At 38.1% G+C, this 24,143-nt stretch overlaps 1 protein-coding gene across 4 annotated transcripts in view; it reads right to left on the reverse strand.

Moving 5' to 3' along the window:
• Positions 1-24,143, reverse strand: part of Col14a1 (collagen type XIV alpha 1 chain) — a 198,769-nt gene that overhangs the window by 80,415 nt on the left and 94,211 nt on the right. For all 4 annotated transcript variants that reach the window (XM_071602156.1, XM_071602155.1, XM_071602157.1 and 1 more), the window contains exons 20-26: positions 22,700-22,829; positions 19,812-19,934; positions 17,443-17,592; positions 14,756-14,872; positions 7,124-7,270; positions 3,547-3,603; positions 288-427 (exon numbers count right to left, since the gene is read on the reverse strand). In XM_071602156.1, coding sequence (XP_071458257.1) covers positions 288-427; positions 3,547-3,603; positions 7,124-7,270; positions 14,756-14,872; positions 17,443-17,592; positions 19,812-19,934; positions 22,700-22,829 — 864 coding nt within the window. The remainder of the gene's footprint in view (positions 1-287; positions 428-3,546; positions 3,604-7,123; positions 7,271-14,755; positions 14,873-17,442; positions 17,593-19,811; positions 19,935-22,699; positions 22,830-24,143) is intronic.

The following is a 24,143-nucleotide window of genomic DNA, read 5'->3' on the forward strand; positions in this document are numbered from 1 at the left end:
TTTGATCTAGAGTAATATGCAGCCATAACTGCTCCCTTCAACATTTTAATGTCCTTAAGGGCAGGGAAAATATTGTGTGTATTGTTCTGTCCTAGAAAACAAAAAGAAACATGTCCTGACAAGGCCTCTCTTCCCTATCTTATTTGCTGAATTCAATAGCTGTTAAGGATTAGCATCTTCTTGTTATAGTTCCTTACCCATATCCCCTGACAAATAGTCATAGTGAGAGCTTCAGAAATAATATTTGAATGCATAAAATGAATTAGTGGTTAGTCTATCAACTCTACCTGAGTTCCATCTGCACCAATCTTGTCCAGGGCTGCAACAGTGCTATACAAAAAGTTGATGATCTTATTGAAATTGTCGTCTCCAATGCTCCAAGACCCATCCACCATCAACACCAGGTCCGCCTTCGCAGATTTACAGACTGATGATCAAGAATACATTTTGAATCAGAGATAAAAGGAAAATATAGCAGCTATTAAGCCAGGAAAAAAGGATAATGGTTTGCCCTCTAGTAGTTAAAGCTTGTTCCCAAAGCAAAGGTTTAAACCTGTCAAGGTTCGTCTTCTGTTTTCTTGCTCATTGCTTGTGCACATCATTTCTCTGTTATAGCCAAGGTTCCTGTTCACAATTGAAAAGCTTCTATTGGGCACATGGAAACAGGGAGAAAAGAAGAATTCTTGGCCCCAAAGAATGAAAACGAGGAAAGAGGAAAACACGGGATTTAGAGACAGAATTATGAGCAAACACAGTCCAGTGCCTATTGACTGGAAGGAAGGCATGCTATTGCTCTCACGCTGACCTCCACTTCTTGAGTCAGTAAATTAGCTTCGGAGATATTGAAGTACAGAAGGAGGGCATTGATACAATGGAAGCTGATTAATCTACAATTCAATGTACATTGGATTGAGGTCATAAGCAAACATTAATTTCAGCCTTGTTCAAAAAAATCTTTCTATGCCCTTTTATTGCACATTGCTAAATGTCAAGAAATGTACAACAATACTAGCAAGGGAAACTACTATCAGTAGTATCATGGATATTGACAGACTCAAACAAGCCACAACAAAAACAAAACCCCTACACAATATCAATAAAATCCTAATCCATTAAAAGCATTTTTTCAAAGTCCTGTTTTGAAATCGTAGTCTGTTTGGATCATCTCTGCTTCTCTATTCCTTATGAGTGTAGCTCATTGTGGTTCACTCTGTTTTATGATGAAGTAAACAATAAACAATTTGCTCTTCAAAAATATAATTCTTTTAATGTTAGGCCAGTTGCACATGGTATCCTGAGATAATAAACCCTTATCTTTATTTAAAAAGAAAAACATTCAGTTTATTCTATCTTATTAAGTGCAACTTTACTCCCTGACAGATATTTATAGTATAAAATAAACCATCTCCAAGTGAGTTAATACACTCTCATGAATTCAGTGATTTACAAAATTTCACAGATTTGTAGTTTGAATCTAAAGCTGAGAGAATTACAATATCTGCTAATTTTCACCTTCAAAATGAGAGCAAAATCAGCCAGCCTCAGCAACTTAGCAAGGTGCTAAGCAACTCAGTGAGACTCTGTCTCCAAATAAAATACAAAAAAGGGCTGGGGATGTGGTTGAGTGCCCCTAAGTTCCATTCCCAATACAAGGGAAACAAATCTATTTAAGAATTTGCTAATGAAACATTTACTTGAAGAAAGAAAATATATCAAAATTCATGAAGAAATTATCTCAAGGATAGGAAATTGTGTTTTTAATTTTTAAAACATTTTTCTACTTTTCAATGTTTGTTTAATAAGTATTCAGTATTACTTTAGTAATAAAATTGATAGGCTTTTAAATTAAATATATTCAGGACAAATACAGCTTAAAATGAATAGTACATTCAAGTTGCAAAAAGTTCTACCACTAAAACCACATGTTGGAAAATTCAAGATTAATGTTTCCACTTTGTCAATTCTTACTCCTACAGACCTTTCTTAATCACTTATCTCCAGGAGTATTTATGATTATTTATTGAATGATATCCATGCTCAGCTATATGTAAAAATGATTTTCTGACCTCTGAGCATTCTGTAGTATCCACAGCAGGATTGCCTAATTAGTAAATCATCTATTAGGATTCTAGCTTTAGTTCCAAGAGTCAGAATAATCATAGATACTTAAATTAGAAGTTAGATGTGAAGATGGAAAAAGAAAGGACCATCTCCAGGAGAGAAAACATTAAAAGATTCAGGATAGCTTGGTGTAGTGGCACATGCCCGTAATCTCGGTGGCTTGGAAGGCTGAGGTAGGAGAATGGCGAATTCAAAGCCAGCCTCAGCAACTTAGTGAGGCCCTAAGAACTTAGTGAGACCCTGTCTCTAAATAAAATACCAAAAAAAAGACTGGGGATATGGCTCACTGGTTGAGTGCCCTGGGTTCAATCCCTGGTACACACACACACACACACACACACACACACACACGATGCAGGACAGCATAAGTTGTGCACAAAAAGACCTGAGTTGTACATTTTTGCTCCTACATAAATAACCTCATTTGGAAAATGATGCTGCAAAGTTGGTGCTCAGAGAAGACTCTGCCTGCTGTGCCAGGACAAGTACTGAGATTTATTAGAGTTGCTCTTTGCCTTTTCAATTCCCTGACTCTTCCAGTCTATGTAGCATATGACCCCACTGACTTTAGCTCCTGCACAGCAGGAACAACTTATTTTTCACTATATTCCTGGTAGGTTACAGCACTTTAAAATGAATGGTGAATACAACCTTCTGATTACGGGTTCTTTCTCCTTTCCTCCCTCTGGCTCATCCTCCCAATTCCACCAAAGTTCTCTTTCTTAAACAAAGATTTTTATCAGCTCTCCCTTCCTGTATGCAAACTTCTCATGGCATGCTATTTCATATAGGATAAAGCCCAATGCCTTATTCTGGCACACAAACCACTTCCTACTCTAAACCCACTGTTGTTGTCTGTGTCACACTAAAGAATTGACAGTTCCCCCAATACTTTAAGCACTTGGGTCATAGGTGTTATTCATCCCATTATGTATCACTCAAGCTTGTTCTTCAAATGTAGATCAAATTTTTCCTCCTCTATGAGCCTGCATAAATATTAATTGTTCTCATTCCTGGGTTAGCGTAGTACACTATATTGTATAACTCATATCCTTGATTGGTAATTACCTATGAAAGCACCTATTTCTCTTATAATACTGAAAATAAGCAGAGTTCAATTCTGCCTTATTATTTGGAGAATTAACCATAGGTAATAAATGTTCATTATTGGAATGAAGCAAATTAATCATCACTACTTTTTATGAAATCCATATTAAGCAATTTTGTTTTGTGTACATGACTTATTATTAAGTAGTTATTCTAAAAGAAAGTCACACCATAGTTTTTAAGCATTTATATTAAGGGGAAAGTCAGGTACTATAATAAATAGCTCATATTAATACCTTGTTTTTTTTAAGTGAATGAACAAATAAAACAAGCAGAACTCCTAAACAGGAGTACACTGCCCTTGTATTATTCTCTTACCTTCTTTTGCAGGTGGAATGGTTGGAGGAAAGGTTGGTGGTGGAGTGGGAAGTGACACTGTGAGAAAGAAAGGATATCAGTCAGTCAGTCAACCCATCTGCATGGAAGATGGGGAGTGGCAGAGTAATCATTCTTCAGGGGTATCAATGATTTTGACAATTGTCTTTGAGAATTTAATGTCTCCTATAAATCAGCCACAGCCTGTGAACAGACTCCAACCATCCTCTCAACCTCAGACCAAAGGCTTAAAAGGCCATTTTTGTCACAATTCAGCTTACCCAGCAGGAGTCAATGCAATCAAACTGTCAACTACAAAGTGGTCCGCGTGTTGATTTAAGGCAGGAATCCTGCCAACCTGTTTCAGAGTTAGCCTTTGACTGCTTTCACACATATAATTAACTTCATTTCTATTCTGTCTAAGGACTGACCATCAATTCTTATTCCATGGCACTTTCCCCCATCCCCACCCTGTTTCCCTCATGAGTTTGTGTCTAGTGGAATCTGATTCACACTGGACTCTGCTCAGTCTGAATCTGGAAAATGTCCTTCAGTTTTGAGGACCATATGTAAACACCAAGAAGCTAGAATGTGCTCAGATCTTTTCAACCTGGTGATGTGGGATGAGAAGTCTATATACTATGCAGAGGGTACAGTTTGGCTAAGGTACTAGGGACAAATTTAAGATTTGAGGAGCAACTCATGACAGTTCATATGGCAAAGTACCTGAAAGTCATGGTGCCATTTAGGTAAACATAAAATATTATTTTATAATGTCTTCATTTCTATTTCTGACATAAAGACTTAAGAAAAACTGAGTAATTCTTTTTATTATCCCAATTTATATTTGGGAGAACCTTCTAAAAATCATAGCCATTCACAAAGTGGGTATCTAGTCTCAAGAGACAGTAAGTAACAAATAACTGGAAGGATTCAAGCTCGGGCAGAATGACTATTTGCCTGAAATGTTGTAAAGGGATTTACTTCATTGGCAGGAAGCTTGGAAGATATGAATTTTAAGATGTCTTCCAATTCTAACATCCAGTAAAATAAAAATTATTTCAATGAAATGATGTGCCATTAAAGGAATGCAACAACCATATATTACTGATATGGAAAAATGTCCAAGATTAATTATTATATGAAAAAATGCAAGTCATAGAATAACATGGAATGATCTCATTTGTGAAAAAATAACAGAATTTAAGAATATCAGTAGGAAATGAGAGTTGTAGAAATGTGTGTTTCTAGAAAGGAAGACTGGTAAAAGAGAAATTGACAATATATTTTATACTCATCTATTATGCAATTATGGATATATGCATCACTTATTTTTCAAGTTGGTTTTTTTAAGCTAAAAAGTTTCAAGTATAACAAAAAATTAAAAAATTTTATCATTAAAAACAGGATTGTAAAAAAATGTTTCCAAAGCCAAAATTATGCACCTTAAAATCTATGGAAATAGAAAATCATCTTTAAAATGTTCCCCTTTTTAATGTCAAAATTTGAGACATATCCCAAATTTAGTCAACAAATCAAGAATCTAATCAATGAGAGGTTATGGTAGCCAGATCAATATATATTTGGGCAGAACATCCAGCCAAATAACCTCTTGGATAAGAAGAATCACAGTGCACTGGTGACACGTCTTTAATCCATATGTGGCATACATATGGCTGCTGTCTTCAAGTGTGTGAGGGCTGTCACATAGTAGAAGGAACAGTCACAGTCTCCATTGCTTCAGAAGGCTGGACTAAAGCCAATGGGTAGAAACTACAAGGAGACAGATGTCTCCAACATCAGGAAAACATTTATATCAAACGAGCTATCCAAATTGGCATTAACCCTAGGTTGATAGTTAACAGTCATGGGATTAAGGTTAGGGGATGTTGACATAGATCAGGGATCCCAAACTGAAATGTTTTTAGAAGTCAAGAGAGCAATGAAAATGAATAAAGAACTTAGCCTACAAACCTGCACTAGAGACAGGAGTTAATTGGTTCCAGCAGATTAGCACCATAAGGATACATGGGTCCTCTGCTATAAGATGTTCTGGTTTTCAAAAAAGAAAACCTATCTGATAGTGAGATCTATCACAATGGCAGTCAGTTTGTGACTTCCAAACAGATAAGTATGGTAATGATCAAAAGTTCTTGTACACTGAGATACAGGTTGAAAAGCTCTTTAATAGGTACTCTTTTATTGGATCTTTCCTGCCAACACTGGAGTTAAGAGAGTAGATATTTAACTTTACTGACCAGCCAAATCAACTTAGAGGTATTGAATTGCCAAGGTCTCAGTCTTATTAAAGGGCAGAAGAAGAGACCCAATCAAACCTGTTTGACTTTAAGTCTTGTGCAATATCAAAGCCTTATTAATTTAAAAATTAAGTTATCTTTGTCTGTAAAATGAGATTCTAATCAGCAACAAAAATAAACTGCTGATAAATTCTATGACATGAATAAGTCTCAAAGATATATGCTAAGTGAAAGATGTCAGATGTAAAAGATTACCTATTATATATTTTCCTTTATGTGAAATTCCCACAAAAGACAAATATATAATAAAATAAAGTAGATTTATTGGGTTGATAGAATCCTTCTAAAATTGGATTGTAATAATGGTTACACAACTCTTTGAATGTATTTTTAAAAAATCACTGAATTGTACACTTAAAATGTCCCTTATATTTTATGATATATAAATTACTCCTCAAAAATGAACATGCAATAGATAATGTTATTATATCCATGTTATGAAATAAAGTCTATATACAAAGAAAATTAGAAGATTCAATTAATTATATTTTCACCTCTGTTTTGTTAACATTATACATTCATAATGATTTCTTTCTGCAGGTCAGAGAGGCTGAAAAATCTAAACATGGGTGGGATACCACAAAAGCCTATTTCCCACCAAGTTAAGATACTGAGTTAAACACACAGGTGTCCCCTAGAATTCATTAAAATTGAAACCATTTTAATGTTTGTGGCCTCCAGGTCAGGAATCTTTTATTAAAAGTCATTCCAAGAGGTTGACACCCTCCTTTGGAACATGTAAAAAGTGCTTTGTTTAATTTTATACATTTCCTTTCCCTTCAGTGCATCAGATCTACTGCCAACTTGAAAAAAAGCACAATATCCTCTTAAGCAAGCAATAACTCTAGGGTCAACCAGTTGGAACATCTTGGCTCTATTCCCACCCTCATGGCAGGGTAACATGGCATTGTTTTAATGTCAGGACCCAGTCCTTGAAACTTCATTTCCCACTCGACACACCACAAATGGGTCAGGATCACAATGTAAGTCATTGTTTCAAGGCCTTTGCCATCAAGTGGCTTTACCGTCCCTTGTGGACACATATATGGAGAATGGAAGAAAAAAAAATACTGATGACATCAGTGGTCCATAGGCAAAGAATTCTGGAGTTAGAAAAGAGGAGCAAAACTTGGACTACATATATTCCTGGGCAGCGACAGCTTATATTTTTCTAAATGGAGCAAAGTTTTAGATCCAAACAGAATGCTAGAATAATGTTGGTTCATAGTGAGGGGAATCAGAAAAGAGGCCACCAGACTTACGTGTTTTTTCCACTATGCTCACACTTGGTCCCTCCATCTCCTGGAGCTTGGTGTAAACACTGATTTTATATTCTGAATCAGGCTGGAGTCCATAGAAGCAATGCCTGTTTGTGCCCCCTCCTACGGTAGATTCTTGCTTTTGTGTATCTATAATAAAAACAAAGCAAAATATACACATAGAAATTTTTTTAGAAAGCCATGAGTAGATGATTTGCTTCTATAATGCTTAATATGCACGATATCAAATATATGCAGCATGAATTACACTTGTGTGAAGTATTAAATATTTTTCTAAATATTTTATATATACATTATTTTTTCCATAAAAAATCACATTTTATATGTACAAATATAAAACTTAAAAGATCCCTGAGGTCAGCCCTCTGGTGAATGAAGAACTGTTAATATACATAATTATATGAATACATTGCATATGATTTAATTGATCTGCTGCGGGGGGGTAGATATGAGTATATTCATTTGTTTAAAATCTGAACCCCCTTTTTTTCAACATGATTCTTCAGAACAGTAATTGATCATAAAATGACATCAAAGGACACATACTTTTAACTCCTTATAACTTATTATCATTTAATAGGATGTACTTCTAGGCAATAATAAATTTAGCCAAGATGTGGGAAATGGAGTTAGAAATATAAAGTTCTAGGATGGTGGGCTTCCAGGCTCTCAAAAGCCTTATCCAAAGCTGCCTAAAATATTAGCAAGATGTGGAAGCAGAAAGTGGAAAACCAAGGAGTCCCTAGAGTGCCAGTTTCCTTTCTCTTAGTCTTAATTTTTAATGAACATCCATGATTTCTTTCCATCACAAAGTAGAACTCTGAGGGGGCCTCTCCAAACTCCTTGTATGCACTCTGAAAATCTTTTCTATTCTTTTAAAATTATAGTTGAGGAAACAGGACATGTTACTTAAGTGGCTTAAGGCCAAACATACTGTAGAGCTGCCTCCCACCTGCTGGTTACCAGGTCCTTTTGATTCTACCAAGGAGTCCAGCTACAGCCAACTTCACCTCATGGCACCTTCTACTGCCTTCTCCACCATGAGGCACAAAGAACTCTGAGGCCCAATTAACCATTAGCACCTTTCTTCTTTCCCACACCTACAGTAAAATTGCTATGCCTGTCCTGGAAGAATTAGTGTTGGCCCAAGTCCTGAGCCCAAGGAAGTAGGATTGTTACGTTCATTCCTTGAGGGCCCATCAAGCCAGGTATTGGTATTAATGATAAGAGCAACCACAAAGATAAACATAGGCAACATTTAATGAGTGCTTATCATGTGCTAAGCAATATTCTAAGAATTTTATTTGTATTAGCTCATTTGATCCTTACAATATTTATAATTATCCCCAATCCAAAGACAAGAAATTGGAGGCCAGAAAAGTTAGTCATTTGTCCAGTCTATAACTCAGTAGAAATGAGATCTGTATTCAGTACTCTAAAATCCAGTGTCAGAGGGTGTTGTTTTCATTTCCACTAAAGTATCATAAAATAATGTAAATTAAATGGATCATTTTTTCACAGTGAAACCCTTGTGAGAGCCTCTGAGTGCATGTTAAATGTGCAAATACAACAGCTGGAGATCAGGTGGTGAGGCCTCATGACTCAGTGTTTTATCACTCATTTGGACATGGTTTACTCTGGTGGTTCCAATTACTGTAAAGTTTCACATACAGTTTCTTCTAGGCATAGAGTGTTTATATTTGACCATAATAGATAACTAGCTGACAAGAAGAATCACTGCTACCATGAAAGAGCAATTACTCAAGTTTCCCTCAAAAACAATTTTTTTTAAACTGGGGATTTAACCCAGAAGTGCTTTACTAATGAATAATATCCCAAGATTTTTAAATTTTTTTTTATGTTGAGACAGGTTTTTACTAAGTTGCTTGGGGCCTCACTAAATTGCTCAAGCTGCCCTCAAACTTGGGATCCTCCTGCCTCACACCTCCTAAATCCCTGGGATTATAGGTGTGTGCCACCACACCCAATTCTAGAATGCTCTTTTGATACATAGTGTTTAATTGATGCCTTATAAAGCTTTATTTCCAAGAATTTAAAAATACCGTCAAAACCACATTGACTAAACACATTACACATATTTAATGGTTAAAAAGAAACATCCACTCCTCAAAAATATTATTTACAAAAGAATTTATTTAAAAAAATAGAAAATCTAAACACAGACTAGCTGCTTTAAGTGCAAAATGTGAAAATGTTTTTGTTCAGAAAGTATAATAGTAGATAAACTTCCACCTATATTTTAATGTACAGATATTGGAACAAAACACGTGTACTTCAATATGTATATATCAGAATAAACATGATATAGGTCATTTTAAATTTTGTCTATGGAAAAATCCTGACCTTTAAAAATCTGATTACATTAAATCCATTTCATAAAAGAAATTCAAAATGTATTCTTATATGTTATGAATATTAAAGATTTTCAGAAAATTTTATAATGCAACCTTTATTAATTTGTTTATAATGAAATATTGTCTGCCCTGATCATTTTTTGAATATTACATAAATGATTAAATAAAAACTGTTAAGGCATTTATGAGATTATATTATTACTGTGAAGGAAATTTGATAGTAAGTAAAATTTAGAAAATCCAGTGCTCTGCTTTGCTGAAGTCCAAGTTCAGCCTGTGGTTCCCAGGCTTGGAAACCCACAATAACTCTTTCTTTCTTATCCTTAAGCACCTTTTGGAGCTTTCTGGAGGCCTCTGTGAGCCACTCATGATACAAACATTGCATACACTGGATTATATTAATCTATGTCCACAAACGTTTTCTAAGAATTCTCCAGGGAATCAATTCTAGAAATGTGCTTTTCTGCCATTTCCTATTTCTTATAGATACTTGAAAGACCTTTGAAAATAGAACATTAACGGGCTTTACTGCTAAAAATAATAAACCCATAAGCCACTGGAAAACTGGAACAGACATTATAAAATCAATGGCGAATAATATCAGTTTGATTCCCAATACTAACAAAGAGGGGTTCCGTGAACAGAGCTGTATCCATGTTGCTTTTGGCATGTGCAATTCAAGTCCAGTGGCTTTTCTTTAAAGGAAAATAAAACCTAAACTGATCAAATGATGACTAATTTCTTCAACCCCTTATGCCAAAAACATTAAGTCAATTTTTTTGAACATTGAAAAATCTGTCTATATTTGTCTATTCATTTCTAGGAAGCAGGGATAAATACTTTCTCTGAATGATCATCCTTTTGATACTGATGCCACCAACTCGACTCCCCAAAATGTAACAAGAATAGTTTCTGAGAACCATGAAGGATATTCAGAATGTACGTTGGAACTTGATGATATGTATACTGCCATTCCCCAAGTCCCTCAAATACAGTTTCCGAATCATAATGTCACCATTTCAAAAACTTTCAGAAGTTCCCAAATCATAATGTCACCATTTCAACAATTTCAAAAACTTTCAAAAGTTCCCAAATCATAATGTCACTGTTTAAAAAAAGTATTGAGAATGGTTTTGTTCCACATGATTTTTTTTTGGTGGGGGTGGGGGATCTGGTCTTGGAAAGACAGGTTCTCCATTTATGAACTCTCTATCCTTGTTAGTGGATGCTATTACAAAATTGACATTTCAATACTTTAAAAGGAAATACATAGGGTAGGGGATATAGCTCATTTGATAGAGTGCTTGCCTAGCATGCACAAGGCCCTGGGTTTAACCCCCAGCACCACAAAAAAAAAAAAAAAAAAAAAAAGAATACCAGTAGAATATCTTCTGAACTCTTTTCGGAACAAACTACAAAGAAGTTCACCAAGTTGTGGAGATTAGGTAGGGAACACAATATTTGAGCCTTTGTGGCATATAATACCTAAACTTAAAGGGAAATGCTATATCCAACCCTAGGTGCCAAGTCAACTCAAAAACAGATGGAGAGAGGGACAGAGCCCCAGAGCACCCACCAAATTAATAGGGTTTCTCATGGGGTTCTGAGTTAACAAATCCAATTAAAGGCCTTTCACTTTGTTCTGTCCTAGAATTGCCCAAAAGTCTAAAATTGAATTTGGCAAGTAGATGATTGGCAGCTTGTATTCCAGTCCCTCCTAGGAGGACCTAGTCTTTCTGGTAATCTTTTCTTTTTCCTCTTGGCCCTAAAAAAGCTTTAGTATTTACATAAGTAGAGGACATCTATGGTTTCTGCCTGTCTTGCATTTAATCTTCCTTTCTTTGGATCTATTCCTGCCCACTCTTGGTCTGTATGAGTTGGAGAGGACTAAATTCCACTCCACCCCTCTTTGCTACCACCACCAGATTCAGGGTGGAAAGCAACCAGGACCAACCAAGTCAGTTTATTTCATGCCTGTGAACTCAATGACAGATTTGGGGCATGTGATCCATACCAGGCCAATATGACTCAGTTCCTGGACTTCTGTTGGAAATATTGAGAAAGAGAATTTGAGAAGATGCCATTCTGGATCTTACTGGGGCCCACACAAAGCCTGGCTGAGAATGAAGGCAGAGGAGAGCAGAACAGAGCAGAGGATGGAGCAAGACTTTACCTCATGTTCAACCACAAGAATGGGATCCTAATTCAAATAAGTTATACTCCATGTATAATATGTCAAAATACACTCTACTCTCATGTATATCTAAAAAGAACAAATTAAAAAATTTAAGAAAGACTTCTTCTTGGTGACTCTGAATGCCTAGATATAGACATGCGTTGGATACTTCCAGTTCTCTCAACATAGAAACCAATAATTTGAACTTTTGGTTTAAGTTCCTTTTATCTAGGTTTCCATAAATAAAATTAACAAATGTGAATGATACAGCCTGGAAACTTTATTCACAAAAGCAACGTACAGGTAATTGCCTCAGTTAATGACTTCAAATCAAGTCACTTTTAGACAAATGGAAGCCCAGAGAAAAGAGCTGAGCAGCAGTTGTGGTCATAGCAGAGACCTGTCTATACTGACTTCATGTCAGAAAAAAATTGCACATGATCGGGCCATGGGAAAAATTTATCCATTAAGTTGAAGAAAGCTGTCTGAGACATTCAGAAATAGGTCAACCTGGGGCAAAAGCTTTTCTTCAACACGTGAAGGAATCGGGTCCCATTTATCCCTGGTATCTCCTTTGGCTGGGGTAGAAGAGTAGAGATCTCTACAGAGGCAGCACATGGAGTCAATGCAAGGCATCCCAGAGCTATTAACTCCTGGGCCGTGGGACTCTCATGCCCTTAGAAGAAGGGACATCTCGCCACAAGTCCTCCAGAGATAGTGAATCAGAATGGTCATCACATTTCTCTGTCATGTAAAGAAGCTCAGCCTAATTCTGCCCCACTCCCAAGCAGAAAGACTATTCCTTGATCTAAATCATATACATTAACATATTTACATGTTTCCTACTGCCACCCCCGTGTTCACACCCCCACCAATGTTCCTCTTTGAAGCTGTCGATTAGAATCTGTTGCTGATAAATAATATTTAGTTAGACAACTGGGAGAATGAGGCACAGGCTAATTTTGCTCATAAATCTCTCAGCTATAAATGTTGCAGAGAAGTAAACTGAACAGGACTTTTGCACACTCTTGTTTAATTGAGACTATAGAGGCTCAGCTGAAAGTTCTCTGGCAGCCTGAACATGATATTGAGGGTGCAGAAGCTGACTTAAATGGGAGATTAAAACAGTACATATACAAACTCAGCTTTTGGCTAGCAAAGTTCTTGGCTCTAGAAATAAATTATTGCGGTCTTGGATTACCCGATCAACAGTATCACACACATTAATCATGTGCTCTGATAAAGAATCACAATGCTGCTTGCAAATATGCCACATTAAAATCACTGAATAAAAAATATGTACAGATCTTACCAATTCCATTTACAGAGCTAGTTTCAATACGTATATTTCTCAATCAATCTATACAGTTAAAATTTTGATGAAAGACAATGAATATCTATAGGCGTTATGTTTCCTCCATTCCAACTTCTTAAATTATGTAAAATAAGAAAATTATTAAAGGATAGTTTGGGACTGTGATTATTATGCTTAGTATTTTTTTTAAAGAGAGAGAGAGAGAATTTTAATATTTATTTTTTCGGCGGACACAACATCTTTGTTTGTATGTGGTGTTGAGGACAGAACCTGGGCCGCACGCATGCCAGGCGAGCGCACTACCACTTGAGCCACATCCCCAGCCCTGCTTAGTATTTTTTAAAAGCCTAATAAACACTACCCTTCCATATTGAAAGTGACATATAAAGATAAATAAAATATGATTCATGATTTTTGTAGTTGTTACTCAAATAGTTTTATATCTTTCATCTACTTTTGGCTAAGCATCCCATAAATCAGACTTAACACATCACAAAATTCTTGTCTTCTCCTTTCTTTCCTCACTGTTTATTCCATATTAAACCACTCCCATATGTGGAGCCAGAGTCAGGCTTAGACACATGGAATCAAGGAAGTGGTGGCACAACAAAGCTATTGAGACAATATCTGGGCTGAGACTGGCAGGAAATTCTTCTAGAATGTTCTTCCTGCTTCAGCTTGTATTTTATATTTTGAAATGGTCTCAGGGCTCTCCTAAACTGTTTTTCCCTTTATGGACTGGCTCAAAAGTGCGAATTGTGGATTTTTGAATGTCATTATAGTGAGAGATATGGGCTAGTAAACCCAGTCTTATCTGGACCTGAACAAATTGACTCCTTCTGTTTTTCTACAAGGGGGAAACCAATGTCATTTGTCTAGAAAGAACAGGCTAGCTTTTTAACAACTTTGCTATCAAGTGTGGAACATATTTTTTTTTCCTTTGGGATTCTCTAATGTCTCCTATAATCCCCCACAAAATAACAAGACATTTCTAATGTTTTTACAAATCAAATTAAAGTAATTGTTATCATTTTATTTCATTTTTGAATGCCATCCATGCTAATACCACGAAAAGAGGATTAACAGCCCTTGCCATTCAGTTTTGGGGAATCAGACTTTTGTTGCTCTTGTCAGTATTTATATTTTTGGCAGGGGCTAACCACGGATGGTTAGCATTTAACCACTGAGCCACATCCCCAGCCCTATTTTGTATTTTATTTAGAGACAGGGTCTCACTGAATTGCTTCGTGCCTCACCATTGCCGGGGCTGGCTTTTAACTCAAGACCCTTCTGCGCAGCTGGGATTACAGGCATGCACCACTGCACTTGGCTCTTGTCAGTATTTCTAAGGATGGGGAAGAAAGGTTTCTAGTGTTTCAACTTTTGGGTTAAGTTCCATATCACTGTTATCCTTCAGAACTGCGGTGCTGAAGAACTTGTTTGTGGCAACATGGACACACTGCACCTTCAGAGAGAGAGTGTGTTGATCAAATGTGTGTATTTGACACCGATTGACACAGATCGGCACTGGCCTTGCACCTACGGAGAGCTGAGAAAAATGGAGGTTGGGGGAGGACACATGACAATGTGCTGGTCAGTCTGGCTCAACATACTGCATGGCTAACCATCACACAATTGTTCTTCAAGAGGGCTATTGTCTCATGTAACTTGTGTGCTGCTCACAGTGATCTGCATGGAACCAAGTTCACAAGGACTCAAGGACAGCATGTGTGATGGGCTGTACTCACCCTGGAGGGGTTCTAGAACTATCCTGTAGGCCGTGGCGTGACGATGCACCTCCCATCGAGCACACAAGCTGGTCATTTCAATCTGGCTGACTTGGAGATTGGTCACACCCAAGAACACTATGATGAAATAGAAAGATAAATGCGTCACACTGAAGATGTTGCCACAAATGTCCCCAAGTCTGAAGATATTTGTAGTAAAATTCTTATGCCAAGCTCCACACTGAGGTGGGAAATCCAGTCCCAGGATTTTATCATTGTTAAAAGCTGAATAGTATTTCATTGTGATCTCACTCATATGTGGAATCTGACAAAGTTGATCTTATAGAAGCAGAGAGGAGAAGGATGGGTAGCAGAGACTGGAGAGATGAAGAGCAATGGACAGAGCTTGGTCCACAGGGACTAAGTTACAGTTAGATTGGAGGAATAAATCTAGTATGTGCACAGTAGGAAGGGTGGCCAGAGTTAATAAAAATGCATTGCATATTTCAAAATAGTTATGAGAGGATTTTGAACGTTATCACCACAAAAAAATGAAATTTAAAGTTATGGATATGCTAATTACCCTGATTTGATCTTTACCATGCATGCTAGTATTGAAACATTGCATTGCACCCCATAAACATGGGTAGTGATTATTTGCCAATCAAAAATAAAAGCAAAACAAAATGTGAATGAAGGAGAAAGAACACATTTTTGAAATTTTTAAAATGAAAGAATTTATAGTGCAAATAGCTTAAAAACACATAGATCTGTATTAATCTTAGAACACTAATATGCAAAAGTGATTATTTTGACAAGCAATATAAATATACTTTTCTCTAGGATAAGAGTAAGCATCTGGGGTTTATCATTCAGATTCAAACAGAAAAACAAGCAAAAAAAACCAGAAAATTTTAATACTATCTACTTTCCTAATGGTCTTAGACTGTTTCCTTCCATATAATTTTCTCTGACTTCTCCATCTTTTAGGTAACTCATAAAATAAAACATAATTTCTATCTGTAGATTGTTTCTTACTCTTACAGCAGAGAGGGAAGTTTTTTCTAAACCAAATTAAACTACTTCTCTCATGTACAACAAAAGGAAATTAATAATGGTTTCTATACTAAATTAAAAAAAAACATTAAATTTACTTATGTGCCATTATGTGAGGTTTGTTGTTGCTGTTGTTAAGGAGAAAGATAATAAATAATAAGCCTATTTTTTTACATTAATGATAAGAATATATGAAACTTTAACATTCTCAGTTTTTTACAAATTGTTTGGAATGTTCAGTGTTTATTGAGAGAGTGGGGAAAGAAAAGAAAAGAGACAGAGGCAGAGAAAGGAGGACAGAATGAGAGAAGAAAGGATAGGGAGAGAGGCCAGGAAGAAAAATATCAGAGACTGAAGAAGTGTAATCCAAAGAGGAAAGTCAAACAAGAGAAGGAGAGAGGAGAGAGAAATGGGAAGATGCACAGCAGATCTGACATGAGCTGAAGGAGGGATAGTGGGTGCTGGCATAGAGCAACAAAGAAATACATCGAGGTTTATGTCAGGGTCCGGAATAGTGTCACTTCAGCAGCCAAGTTCAAGGTCAGAACCACAGACCAAAGCTTGGTCTAATACAGAGACTGACTGAGATTGAACTTGTTCAGCATCTAGCCTTTAAGACCTCAAGATATTCCACAAAGGAGAATTAAGGAAGCCCCCCTTAATGAAAGAAAATCCTCTATGAAATCCAGGATGGCTGGGGTCTAGTTTAGTAGAGGCTCTTTGTTGTCTGATATTGTCTATCTTCCTTGTAGAGTTAAGAGAGCTTAGACTCAGAGAAGGTAGGTAATTGCCCAAGGCCATAGCTAACAAGCAGCACACCGAAGGGTTATTCTTTTGATGCTACCATGACCACCCATTCTCAAGAATACGCATGTACTGTTTAATAGAACTCAGGGTTATATTATCACAGTTCAACCGTTTTTATGATGATCATTTCTGTATTACTTTTAATGTGCTATTTAAAATAATATCTGTTTAGAGTGATAATATGTTTAGAGTAAATATATGGATTTTGAAAACTATTTAGGTCAAAAACTGTAAGTTGATGTAAAGAAATCTATTCCACAGATGGTGTGGAGGTATAACACACTTGAGGAATATGGAATGTACATGCTGGAATTTGGAAAATACTGCATATTCCATGGGTGTCTGTTGTGCTGTGTGCCAACGAGAAGTCCCAGACAGTGCGCAGACAGCATAAAACCCCATAAAAGAGAAAGAAGTTCTTAGAGTGGAGTGTCATATACTTTTAATAGATGGTGTATGGGTGGGGGGCAGAGGCTGGAAGGAGAATGGTTTTGAAAAAAAGACAAATTTCCCCTGGCCCAACTCTGACTGGCATTGGCCATGCCTGGTTACTTGCTGTTTGGAAAATTTCACTTATTTTGAGAAACGCCAGCGAAGACTTTCCAGAAGGAAATCCTATCCGCCATGGTGGAGCCAGTTTGAAAGCCAGGTGCTGACATCCCGCCTGCCAAGCAGGCCTGGGAACTCCCCTGAGGAAAGAGCACACCTCTCTTTCCAGGAAACACCATCCAGAAAGGACGACACCCAGGGAAAAGAGAAAGCAACTGCCAGCTGAAGCAGGGCTTGGGTTACCAGCAGCAGAGCCCCACATGGAGCTGGGGCAAGGGGACGGACATCAGTCTTACGTGTTTTCACCAGGCCTGTCAGCGCGTCGCTGAAGCCTGCGGCCTGGGAGGCGAATATCTTCACGTTGTAGTCCATTCCACTGAGGAGGTTGGTGATAAGAATGGTGTTAATGTCAGCACCCACAAAAGTCTCCAGGGTTGGGCCAGGAACTGAAGGAGAAGGAGTATATCTTTCAGCTATGACAGAATGTGCAAAAATGCAAGAATTCTTAGAGCAAATTGGACTCAGTCAGCTGCTTTTCAGTTGCCCAGGATTGTCCAGCAAGCAGAGAGCAGGGCTGAGATTCTGAACCTAGAACATCCAGCTCTAACACCCGTATCTGACTACCAGCCTGGAGATTATGTTTAGGCACCTGTCCCTTTCCCATTACGGTTTTTCCCTTTGTGCTTACTCAAACAAGTTATCCCACCTCACAATCCATCTTCCACCCTATTAGGAGCCACTCTGTTGGGACAGACATTTGAGGTACTTGCTCAATTGAAGAAAACATTATCAATTTTCCTAGCTCCATCCTCAGCAAGCACCCAAGTGGAAGGAACAGAAGATTTTGTCCTGCACACCAGACCAGACCTTGCCACGTGGGAGACTAGCTGTGAAAGTAGATGCTACAGTTTTATCAACCCCTTGTAGGATTTTTAATATTGGACAGATGAAGCTTTTATCCCAAGGCCCTTGATCAGCTGGCTGCAGGCCTTTATAACTTCAACTCTGTCTCAACTCAGTTTCTGGCTGGTGTCTTTGATTTCACATTAAAAGCATTCTTTGCTAAGTTTTACACAAATTTATTGTGTGCAGCATCTTTCCATATGTGCCCATTCTTTAAGAGCTTTGAGTTAGAGAAAGTTCCTGAAATATTCATCATGTTCCTCCAGAAGCCCCTTTCCAACAATGTATTCATGTATTTGTTTGTATGTGTTCAATCAGTAGCTATTTTCCCTTGCTCCGTATGTGCAGGGTAAATGGCCACATACAATTCTCCCACTGGGCCTGGACAGGATTTCTCAACCTCAGCACTATTGACACTTGGACTGGATGCTTCTTTATTACCACTGTGAGTGGTAGAGTGTTTAGCAGTACTTTCTACATGCCAGTAGCAAATCCCCATGCCCCCAAGTTGTGATGATTCAAAATGTCCCCATTGGGGGCATATTGCATCAATTTTGGGAACCACCACTCAAAACCAAAGCTATTGGTACTCAGAAAAATTGATAAATATTTGTAAAATGATCAAAAGAACTTGGGCAAAGATATCTTGCAAATTAACATAACCTTCAGTCCTAAAGCAAAGAGACAAAACAAAAAGCAGACAAATATATAGATAATGGGTTCCAAAGACTCAATATGCAGCAGGCCAGTGCATCCGTGCTCTATCCTTTCTATTTTATTTGTCATGGTTCACAAAGGTGCTTGTCTGGGGAAACTGGAGGTGAGACCATTTTATTTGTATGGGCACCATGACAACCGCTCCTGGATAATTAATTGGACATAACAGAAGAAGCAAAAATTGATACAGGGACAAGAGCAACATCTCAGGTTCATCTCATTATTAGATCTAGACTAATGGAGTTTTCAAAGGCAGAAAGCATTTTGTAATGGCTCAAAAAAATGTTTTTAAAATTTTCCTGCCAAGTTAAGAATAATTGTAGAAACTCTGTTGACCAACCAGAGTTCTGAAAGCCAGGTCTAGAAAATTGCAAAAACGTTTATAATAGGCTTTCAGTTTCCAGCTTAAACATCCATGAGCATGCTAAACGTAGGGAGATGATACTCTGAGGTGCAGTGCACATGGTCTCCTCTTCACAGGCATACGGGCCAAGGGCACAGTCACCCCCTATTTACATCTTTCTCCTGCCTTTAAGATATAATGATGCAGAAGGCAGAGGAGCAGGGTCTCCTTGGGCATTGAACTAAGGGGCTGCTGTAAAAGCATCTTTCTGCTTTGGTGAGTTTTATCTCCCAAGTTTCCAGAATGAGAAGTTGATCAATGATATTTTTTTTCAACTAATCAAAGAGACAGAATAAAAAAAATCAAAATTAGAGATTTCAAATATTTAGAACTTCCATATCCATAAAGCCATAACGTTTCCTATTCCTAGAAAATGAAGGTTTCCTAGGCTGGTTCCTTATCTAGGGCATGAGTAGGTCAGGTGTACGTCATTGCTGTGCCAGCAGCACAGGTCATGCTCCGCCCTTCTGATGATATCAGTCTGAACACTGCCCATGCTAAAAACACCTTTTTTTTCTGAAAAATAAGAGGCTCTTCCTATTTCTTTAAAATAGAAATCAAACAGTTACCGAAACAGAACAAAAAAAAAATTGTCTTAAAATATATTTTAGATCCCTGCTCATGGGACAGAGCATTACTTACCACTGACAGGTTTGTAGAGGATCCTATAGCCTTTTACAGGGGCAGATGGAGGATCCCACGTGATGCGCAACCGGTTATACCATTCCTCTGAGACCCTTAAGTTCTGGGGACCAGAAGAGGGCACTGAACAGGGAAGAAAGGGAGAAACAGAGATTCAGTGTAGTTCCCTTCTTGAGGACCTACACCGTTGTCAACAAAAGCTAAGATAATGTCCCACAGGGTTAAAGACATAGGGTGAAGTGCACCAAAACACACAGTGGGAAGCCTTCGAATCTGTGGTTGCTTTAAATATTAAATATATGGAAAATTCCTCTTGTGAAGAAAGGGTTCTGTCTGGAATTCAGAAATCCATTCAATATCATGCTGGTTCCCTTTTCCTCAGTTAATGTGAAGTAACATCAAGTTGGATAGTGTTATTAAAATTTACTACTTACACCACCCTCTGCTCCATGTGATCAAAGTGATACTGAGGATGCTGCTCACACAAAACGAATAATGATTATTCTTGGAGGCAAGAGTCTAAGGATTTCTTTATTTTCAGCTTCATATTGTCTATATATTTTTAAAATTCTGTATTATTGTTTTATCAATTTTTATAAAAACATTAAAGTCACATGGAGGAGCTCTGCTAACTGTGATGCGCATGACAGTATCACTATTTAATTGTTGATAGAACATAGTTGTTGTACTAATTACTCTTCAAATATGTGGACCATTTACTCACTTTGAAATAATTTTACTATCAAGAGATTGCTGCATAGAATGGCACTTTTGTAATGAGATTCAAGTCATGTTTTCTACAGTAATTGTCTATTTTAGTCTTTACTTGTGTGGGGTAAATATTGATTGATTTTTCTTCATTGTTGTTTAAGTATGTGGATTCCAAACATTTACTTAGCAGCAAAATTAAAAGAAATAGTAAAAATCCCATTGTATAGGTCAAATCCAGATGCCACTGTCGAGCCTCTTGACACATACAATATATCCTGTGTAGAGGATGGATATCCACTATCCACAGAGTGGGGACACTGTATCCAGTGCAGACAATGCAGTCAATCATCCAGTGGAGGAGACCGAATCCAGATACTGGCACTGGCAAAAATGGAGGGCCAAGCTGGAAACTCCATTACTGCTCTGCTCTTCCCATGGCCATCTCTCCTTCCGCATGACCCCACAGGGGAAATAAATATGGAAGGAAGATCACAATACTCTAGGCGATCTTTACAAAAATATGCCAGCTTGGATGGAGTCTGGGTGGAGGCACAATAGCTCAGACACAGGGATGACAGATGTCAATGCCATTGGAGGAGGAGCTAATAGCTATTTGCTCAGCAGAGGACTCTGGGCAGAAGAGTTTTAATGACTTGCAGAGACTCAGATGAAAAAAAAATCCACATTCAGCTGCCCTGGGCATAGAATTCAGTCTCTGACACTCTTCTGCACATGATCTCACTTAACTACTTAGTATTTATGATGGACTAAAGATGGTCATAGATTTTTTTTTTTTTTGATCGTCTTTCCATTGAGACATGGAAGCCACAACTCTCTGTTTAGTTCTGGGAGGGATCTGTGACTACCTTGACCAATACACTGCAGCACAAGTAACACTAATTCAGAGCCCTGAACTAGTCCAGCAGTCTCCACTTCCTGCCTCTTGGATATCTTGTTTTCATAGACCCCAGTCGCCATGAGGATATATGGCTACTTTGTTGAAAGAACCACATGGAGAGGCTCTGACACTAGTAGAGAGAGGAGAGAGAGAACTGAGTCTAGCTGTTTCCACTAAGATGCTAGATTAGTAAATTGTCATGGACCCTCTAGACCAAAGCAGCCACCAAGTGAATACCACTGGGTGATGTTAATTGATACCAAGTGGAGCTGCCTAATTTCCTAATCCACACAATAATAAAATGGTAACTGTTTGAAACCATCATACCCTACATTAGTCTTTATGCAAAATTAGATATCCATTACAGTGATGAAGACCCCTGAGACTTTGGAGTACTTCAACTAAGTGTTTTCACACCCATTCCTCGTTTGAATTTTATGGCCAAGTCATCTTAAATAAACATTTCACGATGTCTCCTCTGTGCCACACTCTGCTGTAGGAGCTTCGCATGCAAAGGTGAAGGGCATAGATGCGCTCCAAGGCTCTTGTGACGCCTGCCTTGCAGAGATGGGAGATGGGCAGTGAATAAATCCATGAGCAAAAAAGGGAACACAAGGCAGTAAATCGTGCCATCACATGATCAAAAACAAAAGGCAAACAAAAAACAGGACAATGTTACAGAGTGGAAACTAGTTTGCATGAGATGTTCAAAAAATGCTGGGGCAGGTTTGATATTGAACTAAGACCACAGTGAAAAGAAAAAGCAAACATGCCAATATCTGGGAAAATGTTCCACAGGAGGGGATTGACTAGCCATAGCCTAAGGAGGAACAGTCATAGAGTCCCATGCCCAGCAGAAAGCAGGCTAGAGCTAGGACTAGTTAGGAGGTGAGATCAAAGAGATCAGCAGGGTCCAGGTCATACAGTTGTGCAGAGCCACTGGAAGGATGGTGGATTTATCCTGAGTCTAGTGGGAAATGAGAGTATTTTGATGAATCCACAGGCCTGTGATGAATCAGATGCTGGAGGACAGAGATTATTTGCTTTTCAAGTCTTAGTTTTCATAGAAAAGAAAACTTAAGCCCAGAGCTGTTGAGCAACTTGCCCAATGCCAGACAGCTTGCGTGTGAAGACAAGATTCAAACACAGATTTTCTGTTTCCAAATCACTTTTGCTCTTTTCATGTCACTATGCTGTATCTTTCAGGACACATTACTGGGAAAAAGACATTTCCAGTTTATGAGTCAGTTCATATTCAAAAGGAGAAAGCGTCACTTACAGGTTCTTCCAGGGGCAGAGACGCTGACACCTTCGCCATCAGTGTAGATAGGAGTCACTGTGACTTTGTACTCAGTATCTGGAAGGAGAGGCTTCAGAAGGAGATTGTTCTGGTTCCCAGGCACCATAACCTGAATAGAAAAGTAGGGACCATAGTCCTAGTAAGATCCCTCTTCCCACTGACCTACTAATGGAGACATTTAGAAATCATCAGAGACTGTAGACACTCAGAGACCATCAGAGCAGGGGACATGCTCAGGGCATGGTGAGAAAAGAAGGGGCATGCACGCAAGAGCATTTCTCTGAAATGCCCCTCTGCAGTAACCCTTAGTCTACACCCACTGATACAGAAGGCTCAGGTTTGAAGCTCTTAAACTTTAAGGAGTATTCTTCTGTCAACATCTTCTCAGCACTTGTGAAGTCCTCACAAGACAGAATAATGGTCTGTTTGCCTAGCAGGTGTTTATGGACTAGGAGTGTTCATTTTATAACTCATACTGCTGCTTATCAGTTGGGTTCAACTTAAGTGTCCTCTTGCAAACTCAGCCTCCCCTGCTTTCCTCCCTCAGAGATAACCTGACCCCAGCATTTTTATTCTTTCAGTTAGAAAGAATGGATGCTAGCCAAGAGCAACAGAGCCATGCATGGGAGCCAAGTTTTCCAAGTTGAAACATATTTACCAGCTACACTAAAAAGTGCTGCAATTTTTTTTATTTCCAAAAGGAGATGTCTTCCTCAATCTGCAATCATGATCCTTCTGTCTCTAAGAAGATGCCAAAAAAAAAAAAGAAACGCAGCACCAGGGTTAACTGCTCAAGCATGAGTGCCACACACCATAGTGTGCAGTAGTGCAAACCTCACATCCCTAAGAGCATAGTGTGGACCAGAAAAGCTCCATATGCTCAATGCTGAAAGCACAAAATTTGCAGCCTGTGCTCCAGTAGTTAGATGCTGGCACATCTCTGGACCATTTAAGGAACAAAATCAGGCCTGGAAAAAACACTAGGATGTAAGAACTAACCCAAATGGGTTGAAGGGAGTCACAAGACCAGAACAGCTAGAGACTTTTCCATTCAAGGGCTGGGTGAAATGCCAGCAGGCAAAGGGCGGTGCTGTCTACTCCTGGATGAAGGAAGAAACCTATAAATCATGGATTAAGCCTTAGAAAGCCTCCAGTTGAACCCAGAAGCAGCTGTTGCTAAGATATTGCAAAGCTCTAAAAAGCAATGTTTTTTAATATGAAAAAGGAAGTCTGAATTAGATGATTTTATATTAGATTAATAAGATTCTGTTCCTCATAGGAAGGAGCATTGAAAGGTACAGAGTTGCATTGATGTGTGTACACAGGGTCCTGGGAAGGAGCAATGAAAAAGAGGGGCTCTGCTTTATTCTAAAGTCAGACGACCCTGACATTAAGGACTTTTAAGGAAGAACTGTGACAGTGG

The sequence above is a fragment of the Marmota flaviventris genome, chromosome 15, assembly GCF_047511675.1.
Source record: "Marmota flaviventris isolate mMarFla1 chromosome 15, mMarFla1.hap1, whole genome shotgun sequence".
NCBI classification, from domain to species: Eukaryota; Metazoa; Chordata; class Mammalia; order Rodentia; family Sciuridae; genus Marmota; species Marmota flaviventris.